Raw genomic sequence first — 25,741 nt, forward strand, 5'->3', positions numbered from 1 at the left:
CCTGGCATTGCAACCTCAACACCTATCTACTTCCCCACTTGCCCTGAGTAAGTGACCAGGAGCCCAGCTCCCACAGCCGTGTGGCCTTCTAGTCAGCAGCCACCAACCAAGGCCCCCCTACCTCTCGTAGGATAACATTGGGCCTAACTCTCTCTGCACCCGGCCGCCCTTGCGCCGCTGAGGGTGAACCAACTGTACCTACCTGACCCTGGGAGACCCCTGAGTCTACGCCCAGAACTTTAACTCTGCCAGTTGAGTACTTATCTTTAAACCGATAACTCAATTTTCTCCATAGGGTAACATTGACTCGCTTTTCCTGACATTTCTTCTAAGTGTGGACTTTTCAATACTTAAAATATTCACCAAAAATCAGCCGAGTAACGAAAACGAAACTACTCACCTGCTATTAGGTGAGCTACCAGTGCTGGATCTTGGTGCCCAGCACTGACTCTGAAAATACTTACAACTGTACTTACCAGTAACCCAATTTTCTCCCATAGGAAATCATTGACTGTTTTTCTGTGAACTTTATTCTAAGTGTCAATTTCTGCAAACTTTAAATATTCTTTAATAATCGTGTAATTTCTGAAAACGTAATTACTTACCTGTTTTGGATAAAGGTCCCAGGACTGAGTCTAGACACCCAGTACTGGATTACAGACGAGAACATACTATACCTGCAACTTGAATTTTCTGCCATAGGGAATCATTGACTGTTTTCTATGAAATATTTTCTAAGTGTCAACTTTTAAAATATCAAAATATTGTCTAAAAATCATCACAGTAATTAAGTCGACTTTTATCACTTGTTTCTAAGTACTGTCCCAGAACTGAATCTAGGATCCAGTCCTGAAATTTCAAAAGTAATCCAAAAATTAATCTACTCCAAATAACTTGAAACTTCCATTGAACTCAATGCATTATTGTGTTTAAAACTGTGTTGCCTATTGCAACAACTTGTAATTATTTACAAAAGTAAATTGCATATTGCAAAAGTAATTACCTATAGCATCTCATTCTGAGAAAGTATATTTTAATACCTATTGTTGGTTCTAAAATAAAACAAGCATATATTTTTATATATAAACCATTGGCCTAGAGTTCGGTTATTGAATGTGTGGAACCATTTGCTGACTGAGTGTGTACATCAAAATGCTTTACTCTGTCCTCTGATACTGCCTTACTGCTCGACCAAGCTACCACTTTAGAGAGTAAGGTTATATCTAACTTTAGCCTCTGCCAAACCTCTGGGGACTGTGGACTCTGTACACACTGTACCTATTTGGGAGCAGTATATACAGAGCCACTTTCTCACACATACCTTATGTCTAGGAAAGGTCTCAGTGTGATATCTAGGCATATCACACTGATTAGCAGAAGTAACTAAAAAAGTAATCTAAAAAGTAGCGTACAAAGTAATTTGTATAGTAACTGAAAAGTAATTTCTGACTGACTTACCTGTAATTCACACATCTACATTTGAACCTTCATTCAACTGTAAATCACTGCATAAGATTTTGCTAAATATTATTTCTCTTACCTACACCAGGCTTGGCTTGGTTCTAGAAATAAAATAATTCAATAATATTTTTGATACAAACAAATTGGTCTGAGTTCAGTCTTTGTGTGTGACATAATTTCTTGCCTGAGTGTGTACAACAAATGCTTAACACTACCCTCCAAATAAGCCTTACTGCTCACCCACACTACCACAAATAGAGAGTAAGGTTCTATCTCCGTTTACCTCTGCCTACCTTTGGGGTTCCGTTGGACTCTGTGCACCCTATACCTCATTTAAGTATAGTATATACAGAGCCAGCTTCCTACAGCAATGGGTTCAGAGAACAGTTGGAACAGAGGCGGTATGATGTTAGGGCAAACCTTACGAGACAACTTGACCAGAAAGCCTTCCGGGCCTGGTGTTTTGCCAGGGTTCAAGTCTGACAGAGTTTCACCAATCTTGTCTGGGGAGATATCCTGGTCAAGGACGGCCCTGTGTGAGTCAGTCAATCGAAGCAGAGGAATGTCCGAAACCAGTGGGGATATTGACTCATTCTCCGGTCGGGCCTCAGGTACATAGAGGGTCACATAATATTGCGCGAATGCAGCTGCAATCCCCCGCGAATCCTCAATCCATCCCCCAGATCTGTCTTGCAGCCGGTATATCACCCTGGACTCAGAGTGGCGCGTGGCGATCCAGTGCAGTAGTTTGCTAGACTTGTCGCTCCACTCGTACACCTGTTGTAAGGATGACATTCAGCATTGGCATGCGGCTTCTAAACAGAGCTGGCGAAGTGAGGCTCGATCTAGCTCTGGTTGACGTTGTTCGAGGGCGGACCGGGCCGTCTGCCCTTTATGCTTCTTGTCGAGCATCGAAATCTCCAACTCCGTGATGCGACTGAGTTTGTGCTGGTGAATACCCCTGATATAGGAGCGGGCTACGCCATAGGAGGGCCTTGGCCATTTCCCACAAGACCCTTTTCGAGGTCACAAATCCCTTGTTCCGCTCTAGCAACACCTGAAATTCCGTAGGTTAGCCACACACTCATCTTGAAGAAACCAGGTGCACCTATGCGGTCTTGGAGCCCCCCACCCCCCACTTTCTCTCCAAACCGCAGGTAACAATATCGTTCTAGGATGTAGTTGCGCTGGCGTGTAACTACTTAGTTCCCGGTCAGTCTGCACCCTGGTCCATAGGAGGGTCTGATGACTCCAGGGTCACTTGAGCTGCACTCACTCACTGTCTGTTGGCTTCATTCTCCCATCAGAGTCATGATTAAGCCTTGTCCCTGTCCTCCCAATCATCTGCGGCGGGATCGCTAGCTCTCACCCTGTGACCCACCAGGGCCACAATCTGATTTCTTGAATTCCTCCGGGGACACCTGTGGTGGTGGTGGATTAGTTGTGAGTGGACATTGCTCGGTAAGTCATGTCCATGCCTCCTTTAGAGGTTTGAAAAACATTGTTTTGTCCTGGTGGATGCTATGCAGCTTGGCAGGATATAGGAGCATATAGGTTACACGCATGGCTAGTAGCTTGAATTGGATTTGTTAAAGGGATTTATCCTGCATTTGTACCCAGCTGGTATAATCAGAAAAGATAAGAAAGCATCCAGTTTGGAATAGAACATCAATTGTCGAACGGGCACAGAGGAGATTCGCATCTCGGTCTTCATAATTTAAGAACTTTGCTATCATCGGTCTGGGTGGTGCTCCGAAGTGGGACTTCTGGGCCAGGAAGCGGTGTGCATGCTCAATGATTAAGCAAGGAGAAAGGTGTTTAGGGTCTACCCAGGATCTAATCCATTGTTCAAGAAATTCATCAGGAGACTGGCCTTCTGAGCCCTCGAGAAAGCCGATGAAGTGAAGATTGTTTTGGCGGGCCCTGTTTTCTTCATCTTCAACATGGTCTTGAAGAGATTGTGTCTTGTATTAGCCGGGATAATTCCAAGGACAGATGCTTTACAATATCCTCCAGGGTAGAGATCCTTTCTTCCGCCTCCGAGACCCTCTCGACATTTTCCCCAGGCTGTTCACTCCTGGGGCTCCCCTGCCCATTTATGCTGTGTGCGGGCCCCCAGGGCGGCGTGCAATGTTGGTGGCTGTCCACAGAGACTGCTGGAGGCTTATCAATCCCAGCTAGTGAGAAGGGCTCTCTAGCCTCCCCTCTGCGTGATCGACCATACCTGAAGGTCCAAGTGTAGAGGGCTTGCCAGTCCTGCAGGCAGATGATTGTGGGCCAGAAGGGGTGTCGGGTCTCCCGTGCCTGGTGAGCACTAAACCCCGAAAGGCCCACATTTTCCACTTCCAGTTGCGAACACCAGCGGGAAGTGGGAGTCCTCAAGTCCCACTGTTTACAGCGTCCGCAGGCCGTCCTACACAGCTACTCCCGATACGCCATCTTGGGAGAGCCATGCTTCAGGCCGCGGCCGGGCACTCATCGCTCAGGGTTATACAGGCTCCGTAAAGAAGCAGCCGATGCTCTTGCATCTGTCGTAAGGCTGCGGAAAGTGTATTTTTTTTTTTTTTTTTTTTTGCAAAAACAATTTTTATTGCATAATTCAAGTACAATAGCCATCTGCAATGACCAGCATATCATTGGTCTTCTCCTAGTAATATACTCCAGTGCATAGTACAGTGCAGACCACTTCCAACTATCAACGCTTTGCCCCCCAACACTCCCCAAACACAAATATTCCCTTCCCCCACCCGCATGTCAGTGTGCCATAGTCGCAGGTACCGTGAGAAGTCAGTCTCGTGATTGGCCGTGGGAGCGGCCGCGAGCCACTCTCCACCCCCATGATCAGGCGCCAAGCAGCAAGGAGAAGAGAAGCCCTCCCGCCCCGCGTGTGACCCGTCAGTTGCCTTTCCACCGCTACTCTGCTGCATGCTGCTCCTGTGCTTCAATACCCTCCTCTGCTTCTGCGCCCCACCCCCGGAGGTCTACCACAAGCGCTTCCCATGCATGTGCCATGGCTAATGCCTTTTCATCATTTCCCCGCAGCGCTAGCTGCAGCCTGAGTGTACTCTCGCTACCCGCCCATTTTGTGAAGGTAGTTCTCCACCTCTCAAAGCTGGGGCCAGTTCTCGATTTCCAGTGCAGGGTAATTTCTCTTTTAGCCACCACCAGCCCTAGGTCGCAAAACTTGCTCGTGACTTTCGTGCGCGGAGTGTGGGGAAACCACAGCAGCAGGCAAACTCCCATTTCCACCCCCAATTCCCGCCCCGTTACGTGGGTCAAGCAATCAATGACCTCCCCCCAATAACCGCTGAGGACGCCACAGGACCAAAACATGTGCTTAAAGTCGGCCCCCTCCTCCCCACAGCGAGGGCACTGCGGAGCGGGACCCCCAAAATATTGAAATAATTTAGCTGGCGTCAAATAAGCCCTATGCAAGATAAAGTACTGCACCAATTGAAACCTGGCATTACGTGTGCTCTTCCAGGCCCGTCTCTGTAACCTGGGCCACGTCAAGTCCGGGATGGGCTTCCCGATGTCCAATTCCCATTTATCCTTCAGCGCACTCAAAGGGGCTAGGTGTTCCATCGCCATTCTCTGATAGAGGCATGTAATGGCCTTGACCGTGCCCGCCGCCATGACCACATACTGACAGCCGGCAGCCGTCTGCGGTTCAGAGAGTCCCGTGATCCACTGCTTTTGTAGGGCTGCCACCAGGGCCGCGTGGAGTAGATAGTCTCCCCTCGGGATCCCGAAGGAATCCTGCAGTCCCTGGAATGGCTGGAGCGCTCCATTGAGGTACAGGTCCCCCACCATCTGTATCCCTAGGACTTCCCTCTGAGCCAGCCCCGACCAGTCCCCGCCGTGGGGGAGGGCCGTGCACATACCCAATGGGATCTCCGGGGCGTAGGGGTGAACAGTGCCGACCCTCCGCAAGCTGCGGTTCCAACACAACCGGAGCGTTCGCTCCTCAAGCGTCAGTTGCGATAGCTCTAGTCGCTGCTGGAAGACAATAAAAGAAAGGACATGCCGCGGGATCACCCTGCACTGCGGGTCTTCGGGGCCTCTAAACTCCCTTGCCACCGCCTGCGTTAGCCATTGCAGCTGGGCCGCCAAATAATACCACTCGAAGTCGGGCACAGCAAGCCCTCCCTCTGCTCTGGGCCGTCGTAGCGTGGCCAGCGCCACCCGCCGCCTGCCAGATCCCCAGATAAAACACGTGATCATGGTTGTGAGCCTGCGGAAGAACGACACCGGCACCTAAATAGGGAGCGTACGGAAAAAATACAACAGTCGCGGGAGCGCCACCATCTTTAGTAGCGCTACCCTCCCAGCTACCGAAAGAGGCAGGGTGCTCCAGAATCTAATACTGCCCGCTAGACCTCTAATCGCCCTCCCTACATTCCCCTCCAACAGATCTTGCTGGGTGCGGTAGATATGCACTCCCAGGTACGGCAGACAGCGAGCTTCACAGCGGATAGCCCCGAGGGCGGGGGGGGTCTCCTCCCACTGTGTAACAGGGTATACACAAGTCTTGCCCCAGTTGATCTTCAAGCCCGACAAGTATCCGAAGTCCCTCAGTAACGCCTTGGCACCCCGTAAGGCCCCCTCCGCGTCAGCCAGGAAAAGCAGTAGATCGTCTGCATAGAGGGAAATATAATGGGTTTCCCCCCGCAGTAAGGCTGCGGAAAGTGTTAATATTGCATCTAGAGCATTCCAGCACCCGTCGTATGCGGTAAGATAACAGCGGGAGCTCAGAGTTGCACCCATCATCTTAACCATCCAGGCCATGCCACTCACAAAACTATTCTTAAATCTAAGTAAACCGTTTCTTACTATTTGTCCTTGTTTTGTTGAACGCAGCATACTGTGAAGCACCTTTCATAATTCATGCCAGTGTGATGTCCATTAAAATATTGAATGCAAAAACTGTATATTTCTGATGGATACATCTGCCAGTGTATTCCTCACCTTGTGAATATCCCCTGCGCCAGCATTCCACGGAATCTTTTCCTAGTTCTCCACGTGGACGTCCTAATCCCACGGCTCCGCCCGCAACTCCGTATGACGTCACCGGAGCCATAAGAGAGCCACGTCGGCGTGATGACGTCCGTTCCCTTTTTTCTGTGCCATCGACGCTTAACGGTTTTCTAGCACTCTCCTTGGTTGTAGAGTTACTTTGAAGTTACCTTGTGGGTTACTGTTTCTAAAGTACTCATGTCTTCGTCGAGGAAGTCAGGATTTAAGCCGTGTAGGGAATGTAGGGGTCACATGTCCATCACTGACCCCCATTAAGATTGCTTATGGTGTCTGTTGTCGGACCATGACGTGAAAGACTGTTCCTGTTGCAGGAAAATGAGCCCTAAGGCTCTAAGGGAACAGGAAGCGAAGCTGTTTATGGCCAAGGCGAAGGAGGAAGGTGGAGGTCGAAAGCGAGACAAGTCGAAGCCGGAGTCATCGACTTCGCACTCGTCGAAGTCGAGAAGACACAAGAAAAAGAGGAAGCATGAGTCTCGGCGCCGGTCGACGAAGAGTAGGGCTTCGAGGTGGCCGACACCAATCGTTGCAGTAAGGACTTGGTCTCTCCTTCTCCTTGTGTCTCTCCGGAGAAGTCTCCTTCGCCAAAGATAACTCCGGTGCAGTCTCCGGCGCCAATGGATTCACGTACCAGTGGATCCAGTAGAGGATCCGTCGGCTCTGGCTCCAGTTACTCCTCTGCTGGGTACAGGTTCGAATCCATACCCGCAGTTCCCGACTCCGGGTGTGGATCCGTCGCATTTTTTGAATGCTATGTATGGAGTTTTTCAAAGAGCAGCCTTCCTATCTGGTGCACCTTTAGGTCCCGTGGGTCCATTGGCATTCAGTTTGGGCATACCACAACACTATACTCAGGCACCATTTATGCCCTTCATGCCGATGGCGCCGTCATGGCAGTTCCCGGTGACGTCTGGAGAGCCTTCCTCCCGGCCTCGTCTGGATCCTGTGCCTTCGTTGGAGCCTCCCTCGACGCCGGCTCCAGCTGCGCCGCCTGTGACGCCACCAACACCAACGGCGCAGCCGACTCCGCGAACGAAGCCGCCGACACCATGTCCACGGATTCGTTCTCGAAGAGAGGCTCAGAGACTTATAGAAGAGGAGCAGTATCGTGCAGAGGAAGTGGAGGAAGGTGAATTGGACGACTCAATGGATGAGTTTGAAGGTATTTAGGAGGCAAGCGGATTGGACACCACTCCTGAGTGGGAACTTTCTTCTTCGAGGTCTTCTCTGCCTCAAGAGCTGGCTCCTTACCATTTGGTGATAAAGAAGGCTGCGGAGCTTTTAGACTTACAGTTGCCTTCTGCTGAATATAAGCCGAACTTATTGACCGAGGTTCTTCATTCGTCTTCCTCAATTGTCGAGCCTCTGTTGCCTTTTAATGAGGCCATCTTGGACCCTATTATGGATGTTTGGCACAAGCCACTTTCTTCGCCTGCTTTTTCGAGGGCTGGAGTGAGAAGATATAGAGTAGCTCCAGGGGATCCGAGCTTCCTTTCTTCTCATCCATCTCCAGAGAGTTTGGTAGTGCAAGCATCCTGCTCCAAACAATCTTCGGGGGCTTTTCCACAAGCTCCAGCTGACAGAGACTCAAAGAAAATTGAACAGTCAGCTAAAAAGGTTTTCTCATCAGCTAGCAAGGCACTTAAGTCAACTAATGCCACTTGTTTGTTGGGCCGCTACATTCATGCTTTGATGGACTCTGTAAAGCAATTGGCCCCCAAATTGCCTGGTGAGGAGAAAGGTTGTTTCATGGAGGTTCTTTCTGACGCTCAGGCTGCGGCTAGGCAGGTAATTCAGTCAGGCCTAGATAAGGCTGATTCTGTGGCCAGAGTTATGGGTTCTTCCATAGCCACTAGAAGGCAGGCTTGGCTCTGCTCTTCTGGATTTTCACCTGATGTTCAGGCCACTCTGGTTGATTTATCCTTTGATGGGACAAAGCTTTTTGGAGAAAAAGCAGATTCTGCCTTTCAGAGGTTCAAAGAGAGCAGAGCTCCTGTGAAGTCATTAGGATTGCAGACCCAGTCGAAGGGTTCTAGCTTCGGAAGGTATAGGGGTTTTGGGAGGTCTTCCTTTCACTCCTTTCATCAACCTCAACAGCAGCAGCCTCAACAAAATCCTCTCTAAGTCCTATTGAGGAAGACAAAGGGATCGACGTGGTTCTGGCCATAATCTCTCCTCCTCAGCTTCCTCTGCTCCCAACGAGGCTACTGGGAAGCAGCCCTAGATCCCCCCATCCTGGATCATGTGGTGGCTGTTGGGGGTCGGGTGTCCCACTTTCTGCAAGGTTGGAAACTGGTCACGACGCACCTTTGGGTTTTAAACCTTGTGGCGAATGGGTACGCCCTTCCCTTTCGGGAATTTCCTCCCCCTTATGCTCCTTGCCAAGGTTTTTGCTCAGAGGACCATCTACTACTTCTGCAGAAGGAGGTCCTTGCATTACTTCTGAAAGGTGCGATAGAGGTGGTTCCAGAGCAGGAAAGGGGTCAGCGATGCTACTCCCGATATTTCCTGATTCCCAAAAAGGACGGCAGGTTGCGTCCGATTCTGGACCTGGGAATCTTGAATTTTTACCGGAAGCAGGAGAAATTCAAGATGCTAACCCTTGCACAGGTTTTTCAGGCGTTGCAGCAAGAAGACTGGATGGTGTAGATCAACTTGCAAGTTGCGTATTTCCACATCCCAATCCTGAAGTCGTACAGGAAGTATCTCCGTTTTACGGTTGGGTCACAACACTACCAGTTTGCGGTCCTCCCGTTTGTCTTACTACTGCACCTTGAGTCTTCACCAAGGTGATATGACGGTGGTGGCTGCTCCTCTCAGGAGGTCGGGGATTCTGGTTTTCCCCTACCTGGATGACTGGCTTCTGAAAGCAGAGTCGCCAGAGATGGTGCAACATCATCTGCAGGTAACTTCTCATCTGTTATTCAACTTGGGATTTTCAATCAATGTGCCCAAATCTCACCTGGTGCCCTCTCAGCGCAACCTGTTCATAGGGGCGGTACTGGACACTGCTGTGTGTCGAGCATTTCCTCCTCCACAAAGAATTCTCGACATTCAGGAGATGATCCCTTTATTCCACAATGGAGCGGTTGTTCCGGTTCTGAAGGTCCTTCGCCTGCTCGGTTTGTTCGCCTCCTGCATTCTGTTGGTCAACCCTGCTCGCTGGCACATGAGGGCGCTCCAGTGGTGTCTCTGCAAGCAGTGGTATCAGCACAACAGGGATCTCAGGGAGTCAGTCATGATCTCCAGAGAAGCTGCAGCGGATCTGTCTTGGTGGAGCGTGGAGGGCAATCTGTCTCAAGGAAAGACCTTTCATCTTCCTCCAATGGTGGCCACAGTAATAACGGATTCCTCCACCCTGGGGTGGGGTGCTCATCTCGGGGATCTGGAGATCAAGGGTCTTTGGTCTCCAGAGGAAAGATTGCCTCATATCCATCTTCTAGAATTGCGGGCGATACGTTTGGCGCTCAAGGCTTTTCTCCCTTCCTGGTCAGTCGGTTCAAGTCCTGACTGACAACACTACCGCGATGTGGTATGTCAACGAGCAGGGAGGAGTAGGGTCGTACAGTCTCTGTAGAGAGGCTTTGCGACTCTGGTCCTTGGCTCAGGACCATCGGATTTGCTTGATGGTGAATCATCTGGCCAGAGTGCCGAACGTACGTGCGGATAGTCTGTCGATAGTTTTCTGCCGACCACGAGTGCAGGCTTCATCCAGAGGTAGTTCAGCACATCTTCCGGACGTGGGGGACTCCTCGGGTGGACCTGTTTGCCACTCAAGAGAACGCGCATTGCCCGACAGTCTCCATTTTCCGATGCAGGGGGCGTTGGGGGACGTGTTTCAGTTGAGTTGGGGCTCACAACTCCTTTACGCGTTTCCACCCATACCCTTGATTCCTCGGGTTCTGAGGAAGGTTTGCCAAGACCGGGCCCATGTTATATTGATCGTCCTGGATTGGCTAAGAAGGGTGTGGTACACAGATCTACTTCACCTTTCGTCGCACCCTCCGCTCCGTCTCCCTCTCAGGGCAGACCTCCTCTCGCAGTCGGAGGGGCAGGTTCTACACCCCCACCTCCAGAGCCTGCACCTTCATGCCTGGAGATTGAACGGAGCAACCCGAGTTCCTTCTCTCTCCCGCCGGATGTGGTGGATGTTATTTTATCGGCCAGGCGACACTCCACCAAGTCCATTTACTCCTATAGATGGTCTAAGTCTGTAAAATGGTGTGGAGAGAGATCCATTGACCCTTTAAAAGCCCACCTTGCTGATGTGCTTCAGTTTGCTCTTTCCTTGGCTCAGCAGGGTTGTGCTGTGGCCACGGTTAAAAGCTATTATCAGTCTTATCGGCTTTTCTGTGTCTTCCAGATCAGCCGTCGTTATTTAAATCTCCTATTGTTTTAAGATTTATCAAAGGCCTTACTAATAGGTTTCCACCTACTCTCTTTGTAATGCCACAGTGGGACCTTAATCTTGTTTTAACTTTTTTGATGGGATCCCCTATTGAACCCCTTCATAGCTGTCCTTTGAGGTTGTTGTCTTTTAAAACGGTCTTTCTTGTAGCCATAACCTCGGCAAGGAGGGTGAGTGAGCTTCATGCTCTTAGTGCGAAACCCCCGTTTTTATCCTTACATGCTAAAAGGATGGTCCTCAGGAACAGGGCTGCTTTCCTTCCTAAGGTAGTTACTCCTTTTCATATGGGGCAGTCCATTACTCTCCCTGTGTTTTATCCTTCCCCTCACCGTTCCAAGGAGGAGGAGAGACTTCACCGCTTGGACCCTAAAAGAGCAGTGCACTTTTATTTGGACAGAACAAAGGATTTTCGTTTGGAAGATCAGCTCCTCGTGGGCTATATTGGACACTCAAAAGGCAAAGCTGTGCACAAGCGCACTCTGTCCAGGTGGATCATCCTAACCATCAAGATCTGCTACGCCCTTGCTGGTAAGGTTCCTCCTGAGGGTATTAGAGCTCATTCAACTAGAGCTAAATCTTCTACCTCTGCTTTGGCCAGGGGTGTTCCAGTTGCAGACATTTGTAAGGCCGTTACTTGGGCCTCCCTCCATACTTTCGCAAAACATTATTGCTTAGACTCTGAGATGAGGAGGGAGGGCCATTTTGCATGCTCTGTCTTGCAGGACTTTTTGGTATAGGAAAGGTGGACACCCTCCTCCGGGAGTGGGACTGCTGTGGGAATCTATTCACAAGGTGAGGAATCCACTGGCAGATGTATCCATCAAAGAACAAGTTACTTACTTATTTATTTATTTAGAAGTTTTATATAGCGCTGGCCTGACCCGAGGGTATCAGAGCGCTTTACAGAGGATACATTGCAGAGATTACAACAAACGAGACAGGAGAATGACACAATAATAATGCAGGGCGTCGTTGAGGGGTCTGCTTCGTAGTCCAGGGAACATCTGCTTCGTAGTCTTGCGGACATGATGTTGGAGCAATGCGGGGGTGTCTGTTACCCCCATTCTGAGTGCTCCTATCTACTCCCTAGGGCACGATTAAGGAATAGGATTTTGAGTTGGCTTTTGAATTTTACAAAAGAGGGAATGGTTCTGATGTGAGGGGGAATGGAGTGCCAGATTTTGGGCGTGCTTCCGGCGTAGGATCAAGCTGCAGTTTTTAGTTTTCGAGTTTTTGGCGGGATGAGAAGGAGAGAGTTTGAGCTTCTGAGGTTCCTGGCCTGACCGGCTTTTATGAGTTTGGCCACCAGGAATTCGGGTTTGCCGGTATGTAGGGCTTTGAGTGAGGCAGGCTGTTCCGCATTTCAACTGGGAGCCACTTAAGATCTCTGAGTGCAGGAGAGATGTGGTCAAATTTCTTGATTCCAGTGACCATTCTGGCTGCCGCATTCAGAGTTGTTCTGATGGGAGCTAGGTGTGACTTTGCAATTCCTGAGAGGACTGCGTTCCCATAATCCAGTCTTGACAGTACCAGTGTTTGAGTGGCCTGTTTGAGATCACTAGGCAGAATGAAGGGTTTTATTTTGTTCAGTAGTTTAAGGTTCAGGAAAGCGTTCTTGGCCGAATTCTTGATATGTCTGGTCATGTTTAGTTTCGGGTCTAGTGTGATGCCTAGTGAGATTCCCGTTGAGCGCGTCCACGGCCTTAAGCCATTCAACAATTTGAGGGTTCTCCTCCTTGTTCGAAATGAGAAGTATCTCGGTTTTGTCGGGGTTTAGTTTAAGGTGATTCGATGACAGCCAGTGTTGGACATCTCTCAGCACGTCATTGAGTCTTTGAATGTCACTTAGGGAGGTGGTTTCCAGATATATCTGAGTAGTTTGGTGAGAGGTTTCATGTAGATGTTAAAGAGTTGCGGGGAGAGCACTGAGCCTTGAGGGACTCCCTTGTTGACAGGGTGCGAGTCAGAAGCAAAGTTTTTAATTTTTATTTTTTGAGTGCGATTGTGTAGGAATGAGGAAAACCATTGGAGGACCGCCTCACCAAGACCTGCTCTTTCTTGGAGAGCCCTGATGAGGAGTTTGTGGTCTACTGTGTCGAATGCTGCCGATAGGTCAAGGAGAATGAGCAGGCAGCATTGATCAGAGTCAAGTGAGTGGTGGATATCGTTGTTGATGTTGAGGATCGCGGTTTCTGTGCTACAGCCTTTTCTGAAGCCAGATTGGTCAGAGTCCAAGAGATTGATGTTATCCAGGTGTTGGGTTAGTTGTTGGAGTACGCACTTTTCTAGGATTTTGGACAGAAGGGGAAGGTTGGATACGGGTTTAAAGTTATTCAGATCCGTTGTGTCAAGGCCGGCTTTTTTCCAACAGGGGTGTGACTTGACCTACTTTAAGGCAGTCTAGGACGTCTCCATTTTTCATGGAGCTGTTTATTATCGCGCACCAATGCGGTGCTATGGAGTGCTTCAGCTTTTTGGTTAGATGGGGTGGATTGAGATCAAGGACATGGGTTTGGAATTGGAAATCAGCGTGGTTATCTCGTGTTCCTCAATAGGGCGGAAGCTTAGCCAAGAATTGGAGGAGGTGCAAGGCGCGACAACGACCGCCCCGGGCATGGTGCTCTTAGTGGATTGAGAGTTAGTGGTGTCCAGAGAGTGCTCGATCTTAGTAATCTTGTTGTTAAAGAAGTTGGCGAAGTTATCACAGAGATCTTTCGAAGCCTGTATTGAGGAGGTCACGGGTTTGGAGGTTTGTTGCCTGATGATGCTATAGAGCTCTCTAGGTCTATTTTTTGCACTGTCCAGCGCAGAGCGGAAAAATGCGGATTTCTTGTTTTTGGTGTGATTGTTGTATTTCCTGCGGGCTGTTTTGAGTTGTTCGTGGAGAGAGGAGGTAGGGTTCTTCCTCCAGTTTCTTTCTTTGGCTCTTAGGTTTCTCCTTTCGGAATTAGTCCGTGTTGAACCAAGACCTGGACGGAGTGGCTCTGCTTTTTTTCAACTTTCGAGGAGCGAGTTGGTCTAGCATAGTCACCAGGTTAGAGTTGTACCGCGCAGTGAGTTCGGTAGTGGAGAGGTGGTTGTTGGGGCAGGGAAGGAGCGAGCTTATCCTTTCTTCGAGGACTTCCATGGGAATCTGGGAGAGGTTTCTGAACCATTTGGGGGGGTCTTGCAGAGGGGTTTGAGAGAGAATTTGTTGGTTGATATAGAATAGGATCCTGTGGTGGTCCGACCAGTCCACGGGGAATACGTGTTCGATTGAGATTGCGTCTCGTTGGGCGATGATGGCATCTAAGGTAGCTCCTTTGTAGTGCGTCTCCTCTGTGCAATGTTGGGTTAAGTTATTGTCACCGAGAAGATTGGATAGCGTTTGAATTAGCGGATTATGTGTTTCGTTCCATCGCAGGTTAAGATCACCAAGAATTAGGTTGTTGGAGTCTCCGAGAGCACAGTGAGCAATCAGGTCTGATAGTTGTTCCCCAAATGCTGAGGTGTTGCCTGGTGGGTGATCGAGAAGGTGACCGAGAAGTGTTCCATTATCTTTGGTCTTTATGTTAGCGGAAAGACATTCAAAGGTGTTGTATTTGCATGAGTCAGTTTCCAAGATGGAGATGTTGTCCTTATGGATGATGGCTACGCCACCCCTCGTTGGTCTTTTCTGTTTTTGTTAATAATAGAGTAACCTGGGGGCACAAGCATGTCTAAGCATTGGGCCAGGTCTCCGTGATGAACGCAATGTCAACGTCTTGCGAGAGAATGGCTTCTGCTAGTTCGGTAGCATGCATGGATAACGATCTGCAGTTGATGAGCATGCAGTTGGTGGAAAACTCTTTTTTGCTAGGGTTCAATTCCTTGAGTGCCCTGGGAAGGGAGGTGAGGAAAGGTGGTCTGGGGAGTTTTGTGCGCGGAGGGTCTCTTCCAAAACCCGTGATCACTTGGATCTTTGATTTTGGCGAGTCAAAGGGGGGTGCGTCATACGAGGAGGCTAGATCGGCCGCTTCTTGGTCGGACATCTCGGCTTCAGTCCTGGTAGGTCTAGAGGAGACGGGCTCGATGTCGGTATTTGAGAGACTCTGAGCTCTCGTGACGCAGGCTGTGTTTCTTAGGATTTTTTGAGACAAGTCCACCTTATCCGGTCTTGGGGGTCTCGGTACCTGTGTCACGGGGATTGCTACGGGCCTAGTGGGGCACTGGTGGTGGTTGGAGTTGAATGGCGATGGAGACCTGGAGGGGGATTGTTGGGGCCTTCGGGCCTTGTCGAGGTTGGTGAGGATTTCGTTCAAGCCCCGGGAAATTGTTTCTAGTTGGTTTTCAAGTGAAGTGAGACGCTGCGCCATGGTGTTGTGGGAAGGGGTGAGGGCATCATGGGGCGGGTCGAACTGTGTAGTGACGGTCATATTTATGATGGGATGTCTATTACTACTGGAGTAGAGCATGTTTCCTTTTTGTACCCTGGGAGGAGGGTGCGTTGTGTCATGGCATGTAATCAACCACCTGAGATCTGGTTGAGTACTAGTGTTATTAGGTGACAATAGCGGCTGAGCGGGTTCAAGGAGATGCGGAGGGTGGATCAAATTAGGGAGTCGAGTTTGACGTTCTTTTGAGAGTTGATGAACACTCTTTAGTGGAGGCACTAGAGTGGGCGGTGGCTCGGAGGTGGCGGGAAGGGGAGGGGGGGGGGTGAGGTGGGGACAGTTTGGATTTCCTCTTGGGGTCCTTACCTTCAGTAGCGCTTTTTCTGGTGGATACAGTTATCTGCCTGTGGATTCCTCACTGACCCACCGCCTCTCCGTTGTCCACCTTTGTATACCTAAAAAGATCCCTTTTTGGCTGGTTGTTTAGTCATTGTATTTTCTATCTAGTAATTTTATAGGAAATGCTGATGTTTTTAGCTTTCCTTTTTGACTTTGTGCTGTATATATTGGTTCAAATGTTGTGTACTATGTATACTTGAGTCTGTGTCAGTCCACCTGTTCGCCTCGGAGGCACGGAAAAAACGTGTGGAACTGACGTCATCACGCCGACGTGGCTCTCTTATGGCTCCGGTGACGTCATACGGAGTCTCGAGCGGAGCCGTAAAATTATGACGTCCACGTCGGCGTGGAGAGCTAGGAAAAAGTTTCGTGGAATGCTGGCGCAGGGGATATTCACAAGGTGAGGAATCCACAGGCAGATACTGTATCCACCAGAAAAAGTGCTATCGAAGGTAAGTAACTTGTTCTTTAGTGCTGTAGATGATCGAGGGTGTAGCCACTTCTCCCTCCGTGCTTCTTGGTTTGGTTAATAAGAGAATGTCGAATGTATGTATGTACTGTTCTCCTGGTCTTTGTCTAAACATTAAAGTTTTACTACTTTGACATTGTGTGTATTCTAGAAATGTGAGTGTGCCTTTTATTTGTTTTATGCAGTGCTTGACCGATTTTTGGCACTGGCTGAGTATCAGGGCTATATAATGCTAATGTCCTGGATCTCCTAGGCCAATTATGTGGGTCGGATCTTGCTTCTCCTTGGTATTGAAGACCAAATCTTCGTGCAGCCTAGCTCTACCCATTTATGTTGCATACAGATTGCTTAACACTTTCAATGATGATAAGTTTTCAAAAGTCAGTCTGTTGGCAGTACAAGGTTGAAGAGAAGAAATGGTGGTAGTTTGCGACAAGATAGAGCTAATGATTAGGAATTCCTCAATTACATTTAATGTGAAGTTGTTCTTATGCACTTTTTAAACTTGAAACTTCGTCACCGTTTTAAAGAGTGTCTCCTTAATGCAGGTTCCAGTGGGGAACGAGTCACAGGGCATCGTGCAACAGACATATCAACAGCCAGTCTTGGTTCCTGCCAACCAGACCGTTCAGGGAGGCATGTCAACCGGGGGAATGCCCGTTTATTACAGTGTTATACCCCCAGCACAGCAGAACGGCTCCAGGTAAGAAAGTTCCTGCCACACTAGTTGTTGATTACTTATGGGCACACTATAGTCACTAAAGCATTGTAGAAAGTCCAGCCATGCATTTGCTGTTTAGAAGCAAAAGAAAAGGCACTCCTCCATTTCCATTTAAAACCTTTAGGGTTAGTAGGCAAGATGGCCACAGGCTGACTTCTGTGAGAGTCGCTGCTTAGACTCTCTCCCTCAAGCAGCTTGATGGATTAGTACAAGCCGAGGAAATGCTAAGGATATGCTGCTGTGCATCTACCTGCTAAATCAGCTGCTTGCCAATTTTGGCCGTTCTGTGGGAGTCCGGAACCACCACTGATACTGGGTGCCCTATCTGCGAGGGACTGATGGCTCCAAAAAAAACTACACCCGTGAAAGACCCGCCAAAGAAGGCCGGCATGGCGGCGAAGGGACCGGGGCAAAATCGCTGAGGTGCACTGCTGAAGAAAGCTGAAGAAAACACGGGGAAGCCTCAGGAGGGCTGTGCGGACAGACGGAATGGGCGGCGTGTAATGGGCGGTGAGAACTCCATGCGGCAGCCTACAGTCAGAGGCTTTCGCAGCTACTGGTAACTTGCTACACACTCAGAGGAGCCCAGTAAGAGAGAAACAGCTGCTGGATCCATCCGGAGAGGCAGCAGTGGCAGCTCTGCGGTCCGGACCGGAGCAGGAGCAGCAGGAGAAGGAGCGGTTTGAGACTATTGTGGGATTGTGTGAGCAACCAGGACAGGTTATCACAAGTACTGCAGAGCACCACGCAAGGTAATGAGTGTAATGTTGCGGGAAATGTGTGGGTACCTCTTGATAGGGAAGCAACAGTAGCTATATCGGCGATTATTATGGAAGGAGATGGTTCTGAAGGGAGCGGAACTGGCTTGCTGGTTCGGGTGAAAAATAATGTTCGAGGCATATGAGCTGCAGATCACACACTTAGGATAGTAGATCGCCATCTGGTGTTGGGCTCGGATGCTTGCAGGTTGTTGTCTTCGGAAGAAGTCTTTGGTCACGAGATAGGTGACTCCTCCCTTGGACTACAGTGCGCATGGGCATCAACTCTGTCCTCAGATTGTTTTTTTCCGCCATTGGGTTCGGATGTAACTTTTCCACTCTGGTTGAAAATCTCAAATACAAGCTTTTCGAAGCGAAAAAACTTTTACAACTACATCGAAGCACCTTCACTAGACATCGAATTCATCGGCTCGATTCCGGACGTCGACGCGGGCTGCTGGGCCTATCCACGCCGTGGGGCCTACGGCTCATGGAAAGGACGCCGTTTAAAAAATGCCCCCAGTGTGGAGCAAAATTTCCGCACAGTTGTAGAAAATAGGCCTCAGCTAGGCCTACCAGTGCAAGGGGTTCGCCCTTCTCTGCACAGAGTCCTCGGACTATTAGAAAGAAGTTGGCACAGAAACTGAAATAGAAAATACATAGTTTATTAAACCTCATGAGGTGGAACCACATTCACCCAGCACCCTGTGGTGCTGAATGAAGGTAGCACACAGAGTAGAAGAACCATGGGTCTTTTATACCCACACAGGGGCTCAGAGGAAAAGGGCGGTGCAAGCATACATGAGAAGAGTTACATACATAGATGGTCATACAGAAATGCACCGTCAACAGTAAAGGAGGAGCTAGCAGTTGCTGACTCTGGTAGAAACAACCTGATAGTTACAGACTAAAAACAGATGCATGGACAGTTAGATATTCCTGCGCATGTGCAGGGTAGCAGAGTCTAAGTATAGCCAGTCCTTTAAACCGAGCACAAGGGAAGACAAAATGGCTGCCAGAAATACAAAATGGATTCCACAAAATGTACAGGATAGCCTCTAAATACCAGATGGATTCTGCTAACGCTAATTTAATCGCAGCCAATTTACGACAGACGACCCTTTTAGCGTTAGCTGAAGACATCTCCCATAATCCAGGAGGAAAAATGAAAAATATGCATATTAATTTTTAATAAATTTTTTTTTCCATAAATTTCCCAATTCATTGCTAGGTGGGCATTTCTCATTCTAAATATTGTTAAGCGGGTATGTATGAGGTATAAACAGAAGTACAAAGGGAACAGAGAATTGGGTCATACAGATAGCAGGAGAGAGTAATTACTATCAGAAACAGAATTATTAGCTTTCTAGTCCTAAGCAAATCCTAGAACCATCCAGTAAAAACATTTTCAAGGCTCCTATGCATTTCAGTTACCATCAATTTCAACTTCAAAAACATTTTCGCTAGACTTTTCCAGTGTTTCCTTTATGAGGGCTAGAGTATCTATCATTATACCCAATACAAACATTAAAGCAGTCAGACATATTATTTACAAAAATGATCCTGGATCCAGAGGACCAGGAGAACTACACAGGACCATGAGAATTAGGACGAAGAGCTGCAAAGGGTTGCTCCTCCTCAAAAATGGGACGATCAATGGGGTACTCTTTCCACAGAGAATGGACTTTGTTCTGCTTTTACTAAACAGAATAGTTCTTTAAAACAATGGCAGCAAAACAATCAGTCTCCTAACACCTAGTCTATACAATCACACTGAAACCTTTTGTGAAATCAACTATGCCCAGAGTCCGTTCAAAAAGCCTCTCTTGTCCATCAAATCTTCTTTTGTTGTTTTCTTTCGCATGGGCCTCTCGATTCAGGCCTCTTCATGAGAAAAGTACTGCTTAGTTGGAGTGCCCTCCTGGCAAACACCCACAGCTCACTCGAAAGTCTCAATGTCTCAAGGCAGTGCACCAGTATCTCTCCTTTGCGGCAGGCACTACAGGTAGTGTGCTCTCCATTGATCAAGGGCACAGGTCATCTCGTGCAGACCCGGGACCATTCTCAGGCTCCAACACTCATCATTCAGTGTCAGAGGACGCTCAGGCTGCTCTTTCATGGGCACCAGAATGTAGTGCCTTTTGTCAATCTTGGATCCGCCGGTGCACTGCACTTCCATTGGAGCAAAGGAAAAAGGGGTGTGTGTGTGTGTGGCCAAAAACTCAGGCCAAGGGGCTCAAGGGACTGCACACTGTCAGAGGTTGCCAGCACATGACAGGCGCTCTTTTGTACTGAAAATCTGGTTCTGTGGCAAAACCAGCTCCTCCTTCTTTCCTGATGTTGAACGCCTTCTGATGAAGCAAGTGCGATGCTTTAAACAGTTCATTGTATAACAAGGGGACTGCAAACAGGTGGCCTGCAATCTTCAAAGGAGTGGCCACACGCCATGGGACAATTTTGGTCTAGAATACACTGTCCTTCTCAAAAAGCAATACAAATATAAAGGCAGTAGGCAAAACAGTGCCTCTAAGCTTTTCAATTGGGTTTCCGTGTGAGAGCCTTCATCATCTAAGGGTAGATAACTACACGAGAATTCTATCTAAATGGATGTCTTCACATATGGTGGCATTGTCTAATGGGGTAAACACATATTTTCCTCAATGATATTTGCTAAGGATCGCATAGACCTCTTCCCTGCATTCTACTTTTTCACAATCCAAACTATGCAACATCAGTTCTAGTAAGGACTGTCAGTTTATTTACACAGACTAGCTAATAAAACTAGCAATGCCCTTGCAAAACTGTATGTAGCATGAGAATAACAAACAATAGTGGTGTTGTCACCTGAGAATTTTCAAACAAAAACTACCTACATCTAGTTCCCCTTAAAGATCAAATAAGGAAGCAGCAATCTAGACTACTCATCCTCTCATAATTCCATCAGAGAGGACGGGTAGTAACATAGCAAAATATATTTATTTGTTTTATTAATGCTAATAATGTTTAAAACAGTATTACTGAATAGCCAATTAAATGTCTCATGGTTATTTCACAGACAGTTTAAACAGGCTCGAAAAAAATTAAGAAAAAGAGAGAGAACACATAAATTTGCCTACCCTTAATTTGTAGAGGAGCTAGCCTCCTCTCCCCAGTTTTGACAGTAAGAAACCTGTAACAGGTTTCATTCTGTCAACACTATTAGCCCCAATTTGTAGCAACTGGGCATAAACAAACTCTGAGGAGCTAAATAGCGCAGTAAACTTAGCTAAAGAACATATTCCCTTAGCAAATGTAGTATAGCAACATGAGGCCGCATGAATTCAAACTGAATCCCATTGCTTCCTGAATTCAACCCTAAAAACATTTATACTATATATATATATATATATAGCAGAGCCATTGTCTTTTAAAGAGAGGTCACATATACTATGTTCATTGAGTGCACACAAAAACTTGCTTTTACCAAAAAAAAAAGTAAGCAAAAACCTCTTTCTTCCCCTGCCATTTCGTCTTTCAAATGTCGAAATGTCAAAGCTCATGGGAAGCCGAGCCCTGCCAGGCCTCTAAATGTAGGAGTTCGGCCTTTAACCTATGCAGCTGTTGCATCTTGTATGCAAGGTTGTCATGCGGTGCTCCCAAGTCAAAGTGACCCTAGAGACCGAAGGCAGAGCAGCAAAACCCACTCTGTGTGTCTACCAGCAATTTCAGAGGTAAGCTTAATAACTTCTGCCAGTTTTTGTACATGGGTATATTTAGAATCAGGGTGCTGAGTGCTTGAGCAATATAAATGTCAGCTATGAAGTTATATGCGTACATATGTGCATTTACTTGAGTCTAAGGCAGTTTAAAAGCTGCTCTGACTGGAGAAATCTCATTTAAATAGTGAATTTTTACTCAATTTCGACTTTGATTTTTAGGGCGCTTAAAAATTAATATCCTACAATGTTTTTGCATAATAGTCATCCCCAGAATGTCCTCTACATATCCCAGAGATGTGGCATCAGAAATGTATAATGTATGCCCTTATAAAAATGAGTTTTGTACGCCTGGATAAAGTGACATTTTCACATGTAATTGACCCCCTATTGCTGTATAGCACGGCTTAAATGCAATTTGGATGCTAGGAGGTCACAGTATCATTATTAGGCATTATAAATATTAAAAAACGAATTTAATGCACATATTTTAAATCACAAAATAATAAAAATATATGTATATATATATATATTTTTTTAAATAAATCTAATCATTTTGATGAGTCCACATAGGCAAAGGGATGCAGCTTGCTTTTCATATCATATTGAAACACATTAATTCTTAGCCCTAAGCACAGAAGCTTATCTTGAAACATCTTAAGTCTGCGCCACTTTTAAATGAAGGACAGTCATTATTATTTAACATCAAAAACCACTCTTATCCTTATTTTAAAAAAAGGCATTAGGAAAAGAAATCCCTACTGTCAATCTGCCCTCTGTTTATCAAAAATCATAAAACTATATTTCTAACTTTTAAAACCGCAGTCTGAAATGCCGCATTTTACAACGTGTTTGACTTTAGCTGTTCTCTGTGGCCGGAGTCCGCAGAGAATAGAAATAGTCTTGCTGACACAGCTGTTTGACACGTAAAGGCGTCCAATTCACACGCCTTTCAAGTCAACCTTGCAAGCCAACACAACTCTGTCGTTCTGTATAATGTGAATGCCTTTGAATACCCTATACAAAAGATAAATGCTGTGACATTTTGTATCTGAATTTAGTCTATTGTAAAACACACAATTTCGTTTTTCTCTTTACACAGGTCATCTTAATTTTAACTTTCTAAAGGTAAAACTCTTATCTGACAGTCCATGTTAGCTTTGCGCCACAATTTCCACTGAGAAAATTAATTCTCAATTGGTAAATCGTTTTTATATAGGCATATAGCCCTTAAAATTTCAAGCAAGAGCATCATTTTACTTTTTGTCTAGGATTAATGCAACAGTTTTTTAAAAAAATAAAACAGTTTTCTATGGAAAGTCTAACTGGTCTTTGCACAAAATAGGGCCGAGGAAGGCTCCTTGAGTTTCGTTCCTCAGCTGCCCTGTCTCATCAGAGAAGCTAAAAATAGCCTCTCAGCGCAGAACCAGGCCACAGCGAGTGCTCCTGGCCCCCACCTTTCTCCAAGGCTGTCCTGCTGCAAGCATTACACATTTTCATGTCAGTGAAGCTTTCTAAGCAGTGATTTCACCTCCTGGTTCACTCTCCTATTTCTAGCCCCCCACCTTACAGGCTGCAAGGTCAAAATCTGCCTTGCACAGCCCTAAAGCTGTCAAAGACAAAAAGCCTTCCTAATTTTATCTAAACTGCAATAATTTGCCCTATGGAAAAATTTATTTTAATATACAATTTCTTTTCAAGGGTCATAAATTTAGGTTCAATTCTCAGATTAGCAGGTTCAGCTTAAATTAGAACCTACAACCCTGTGGACCCAGCACATTGGCTCACTGAACCACCAAGAACACAAAGCTGCATAGGAACAATTTGCAAATTCGAAATACCCACAATTTTTTTCAAGCTAAACTTTTAACCGGTCCCTAATTACTCTTCATTAATACTTTTGTACATTAAGGGTGTCATCAAATCACAGGGGTTGCTCTTTCTCTAGCTACACCCCTCTCAATTTCCTTTTGCGACTTATTGATGGTGATGAGACCAAATTAAATTTACTCCTTAACAATTTCACTTCTCAGAATTCTTTCACATATTCACAGTCATTCAATCACACGCTTTTTCCAGTGCTAGCAACATCCAAAACACAATTTACCACACCATAACATGTAAACACACATTTAACCCACAGATCAACACTTAAGACAGAAACAAAAGACAGCCCACAGACTGTACTTAAACCAAACCATTTGTAAATACTAGTTGCAAGTCATATTCACCAGATTTGGCTGGCAGAACACCAAAAAAACGCTCTGCATCTCATCACTTATGAATGTTACTAAGTGCACAGACCAGGATCCTTTTATGTACATATTTAGTTCCTCGGGGTACTAGTCACCACTTACAAGTATTTTTATTCCATAATGCGCTGTACATTATAGAAGAAAGACCATACTTAATATACATATCCCTATTAGGCGTCCCCCCGGGTGGGGGGGGGGGCAGTTGTGCTTCATCAAGTCTCATTTTGGTACCATTCCAAAAGCACCACATCCTTTGAAGTGTGCTAAAGACAGGCATGCCAAAAATAGTGCAGAATATGCAATATTATAATCAAAGTAGCACTTAAGGTACCTTTAGTACGATGTGCCGTTCAAATCAATTCAGTTAGAGAAAATTCTCCTCATTACCTGCCTATGTGAATTGCAAGTCACATATGTCAAAACAAACCAAGTTGTCCAACACAAAATATACCATACTCAAAGCCACAGTAAGTGTTACTAAACTACCTTACCAATCACAGGCATCAAAACCAACAGCAAGCGTCGCAGACACTTACCAATCACTTGGTGTCCAGATTCATCCTGCCAAGTTCTAAAATCGACCAAATGGTCACTGCACGGTGAATCAACAGAAGAGATCTCAGTCGAGGACCGGTGCCACCTGGATGGTCAGATCAGAAAGAAAGGAAAAGTCGCCGTGGATGCCAAGACTCTGGTCTTATCTGGCAGTGATCACGTCCAGAGCGAGATTCCAATCCTTCGTCGCGACCAATCCTTTGGGCATCCGAGTCACCGATGAGCCCCAAGTTGAGGCGCCAATTGTAGAAAATAGGCCTCAGCTAGGCCTACCAGTGCAAGGGGTTCGCCCTTCTCTGCACAGAGTCCTCAGACTATTAGAAAGAAGTTGGCACAGAAACTGAAATAGAAAATACATAGTTTATTAAACCTCATGAGGTGGAACCACATTCACCCAGCACCCTGTGGTGCTGAATGAAGGTAGCACACAGAGTAGAAGAACCATGGGTCTTTTATACCCACACAGGGGCTCAGGAAAAGGGCGGTGCAAGCATACATGAGAAGAGTTACATACATAGATGGTCATACAGAAATGCACCGTCAACAGTAAAGGAGGAGCTAGCAGTTTCTGACTCTGGTAGAAACAACCTGATAGTTACAGACTAAAAACAGATGCATGGACAGTTAGATATTCCTGCGCATGTGCAGGGTAGCAGAGTCTAAGTATAGCCAGTCCTTTAAACAGAGCACAAGGGAAGACAAAATGGCTGCCAGAAATACAAAATGGATTCCACAAAATGTACAGGATAGCCTCTAAATACCAGATGGATTCTGCGAACGCTAATTTAATCGCAGCCAATTTACGACACAGTGACCATCACAAAGTCTGCAATCTGTGCCTATCACCGGAACACGACAAAGCCAGCTGTCCAGCCTACGCAGCATTTCGATCCAAAAAGACCATTCAGGATCGAAGAGCTCGACGCCATATCATGGCACACAAACCAGCCCCGGAACCAGAAAACATCTTTGATGAGGGTCCCGATGTCCCGGAAGAAGATTCCGAGGAACTTCAAATCATCTCAGAAGCAGACGACTCAGACGACCCGATTACTCCTGGGCAACGCGTGAGTACCACTGCCCCTGCCCCAACCCCTCCAAAACTTAAGGCACTGGTCAAGACTTCGCCAGCTGGCCTTAGTCGAGACCGAAAACACCCTTCAGAAGCCCCGCCTCAGGGCTCGGCTCCGAAGAAACATAAGCCTTCCGGTGGCTCGGGCCCGAGCAAGCCGCATGTAATGGTACCCCCAGCACCTTCGGCACCGAAGACAAAAGACCCCTCGGCACAGAAATCGGATCCGACACCCTCGGCACCGAAAGCATCGAGGCCCATAGATAAACTGGCACCGAAACTTCCCAAGCCGAAAGACTTAACTTCGGCACCGAAACCTTCATCGGCACCGAAACCACCGGCTAAGGACTATAATATACCTCCTAAAGCCAAAGACTCGACCGATCAACCAAAACCTCGATCGGAACCGAAAAAATCGGCGCCAAAATCTGTTCCTGAAGAACAAGAACTTTTCCATCCAGATCCAACACAAAAAAGGATCTATATTAATTCAAAGACTGGACATGTCACTGCAGTGCCATATAAGAAACGGAAACTGGACACAACACCTGCCCCAGTTCCT

General features: G+C 47.0%; 1 protein-coding gene across 4 annotated transcripts in view; it reads left to right on the forward strand.

The window, feature by feature from the left end:
• R3HDM2 (R3H domain containing 2) overlaps positions 1–25,741 on the forward strand; it is a 761,481-nt gene that overhangs the window by 642,781 nt on the left and 92,959 nt on the right. For all 4 annotated transcript variants that reach the window (XM_085654624.1, XM_085654627.1, XM_085654622.1 and 1 more), the window contains one exon: positions 16,672–16,826. In XM_085654624.1, coding sequence (XP_085510750.1) covers positions 16,672–16,826 — 155 coding nt within the window. The remainder of the gene's footprint in view (positions 1–16,671; positions 16,827–25,741) is intronic.

The sequence above is a fragment of the Triturus cristatus genome, chromosome 4_1 (genome assembly GCF_964204655.1).
Source record: "Triturus cristatus chromosome 4_1, aTriCri1.1, whole genome shotgun sequence".
NCBI lineage: Eukaryota > Metazoa > Chordata > Amphibia > Caudata > Salamandridae > Triturus > Triturus cristatus.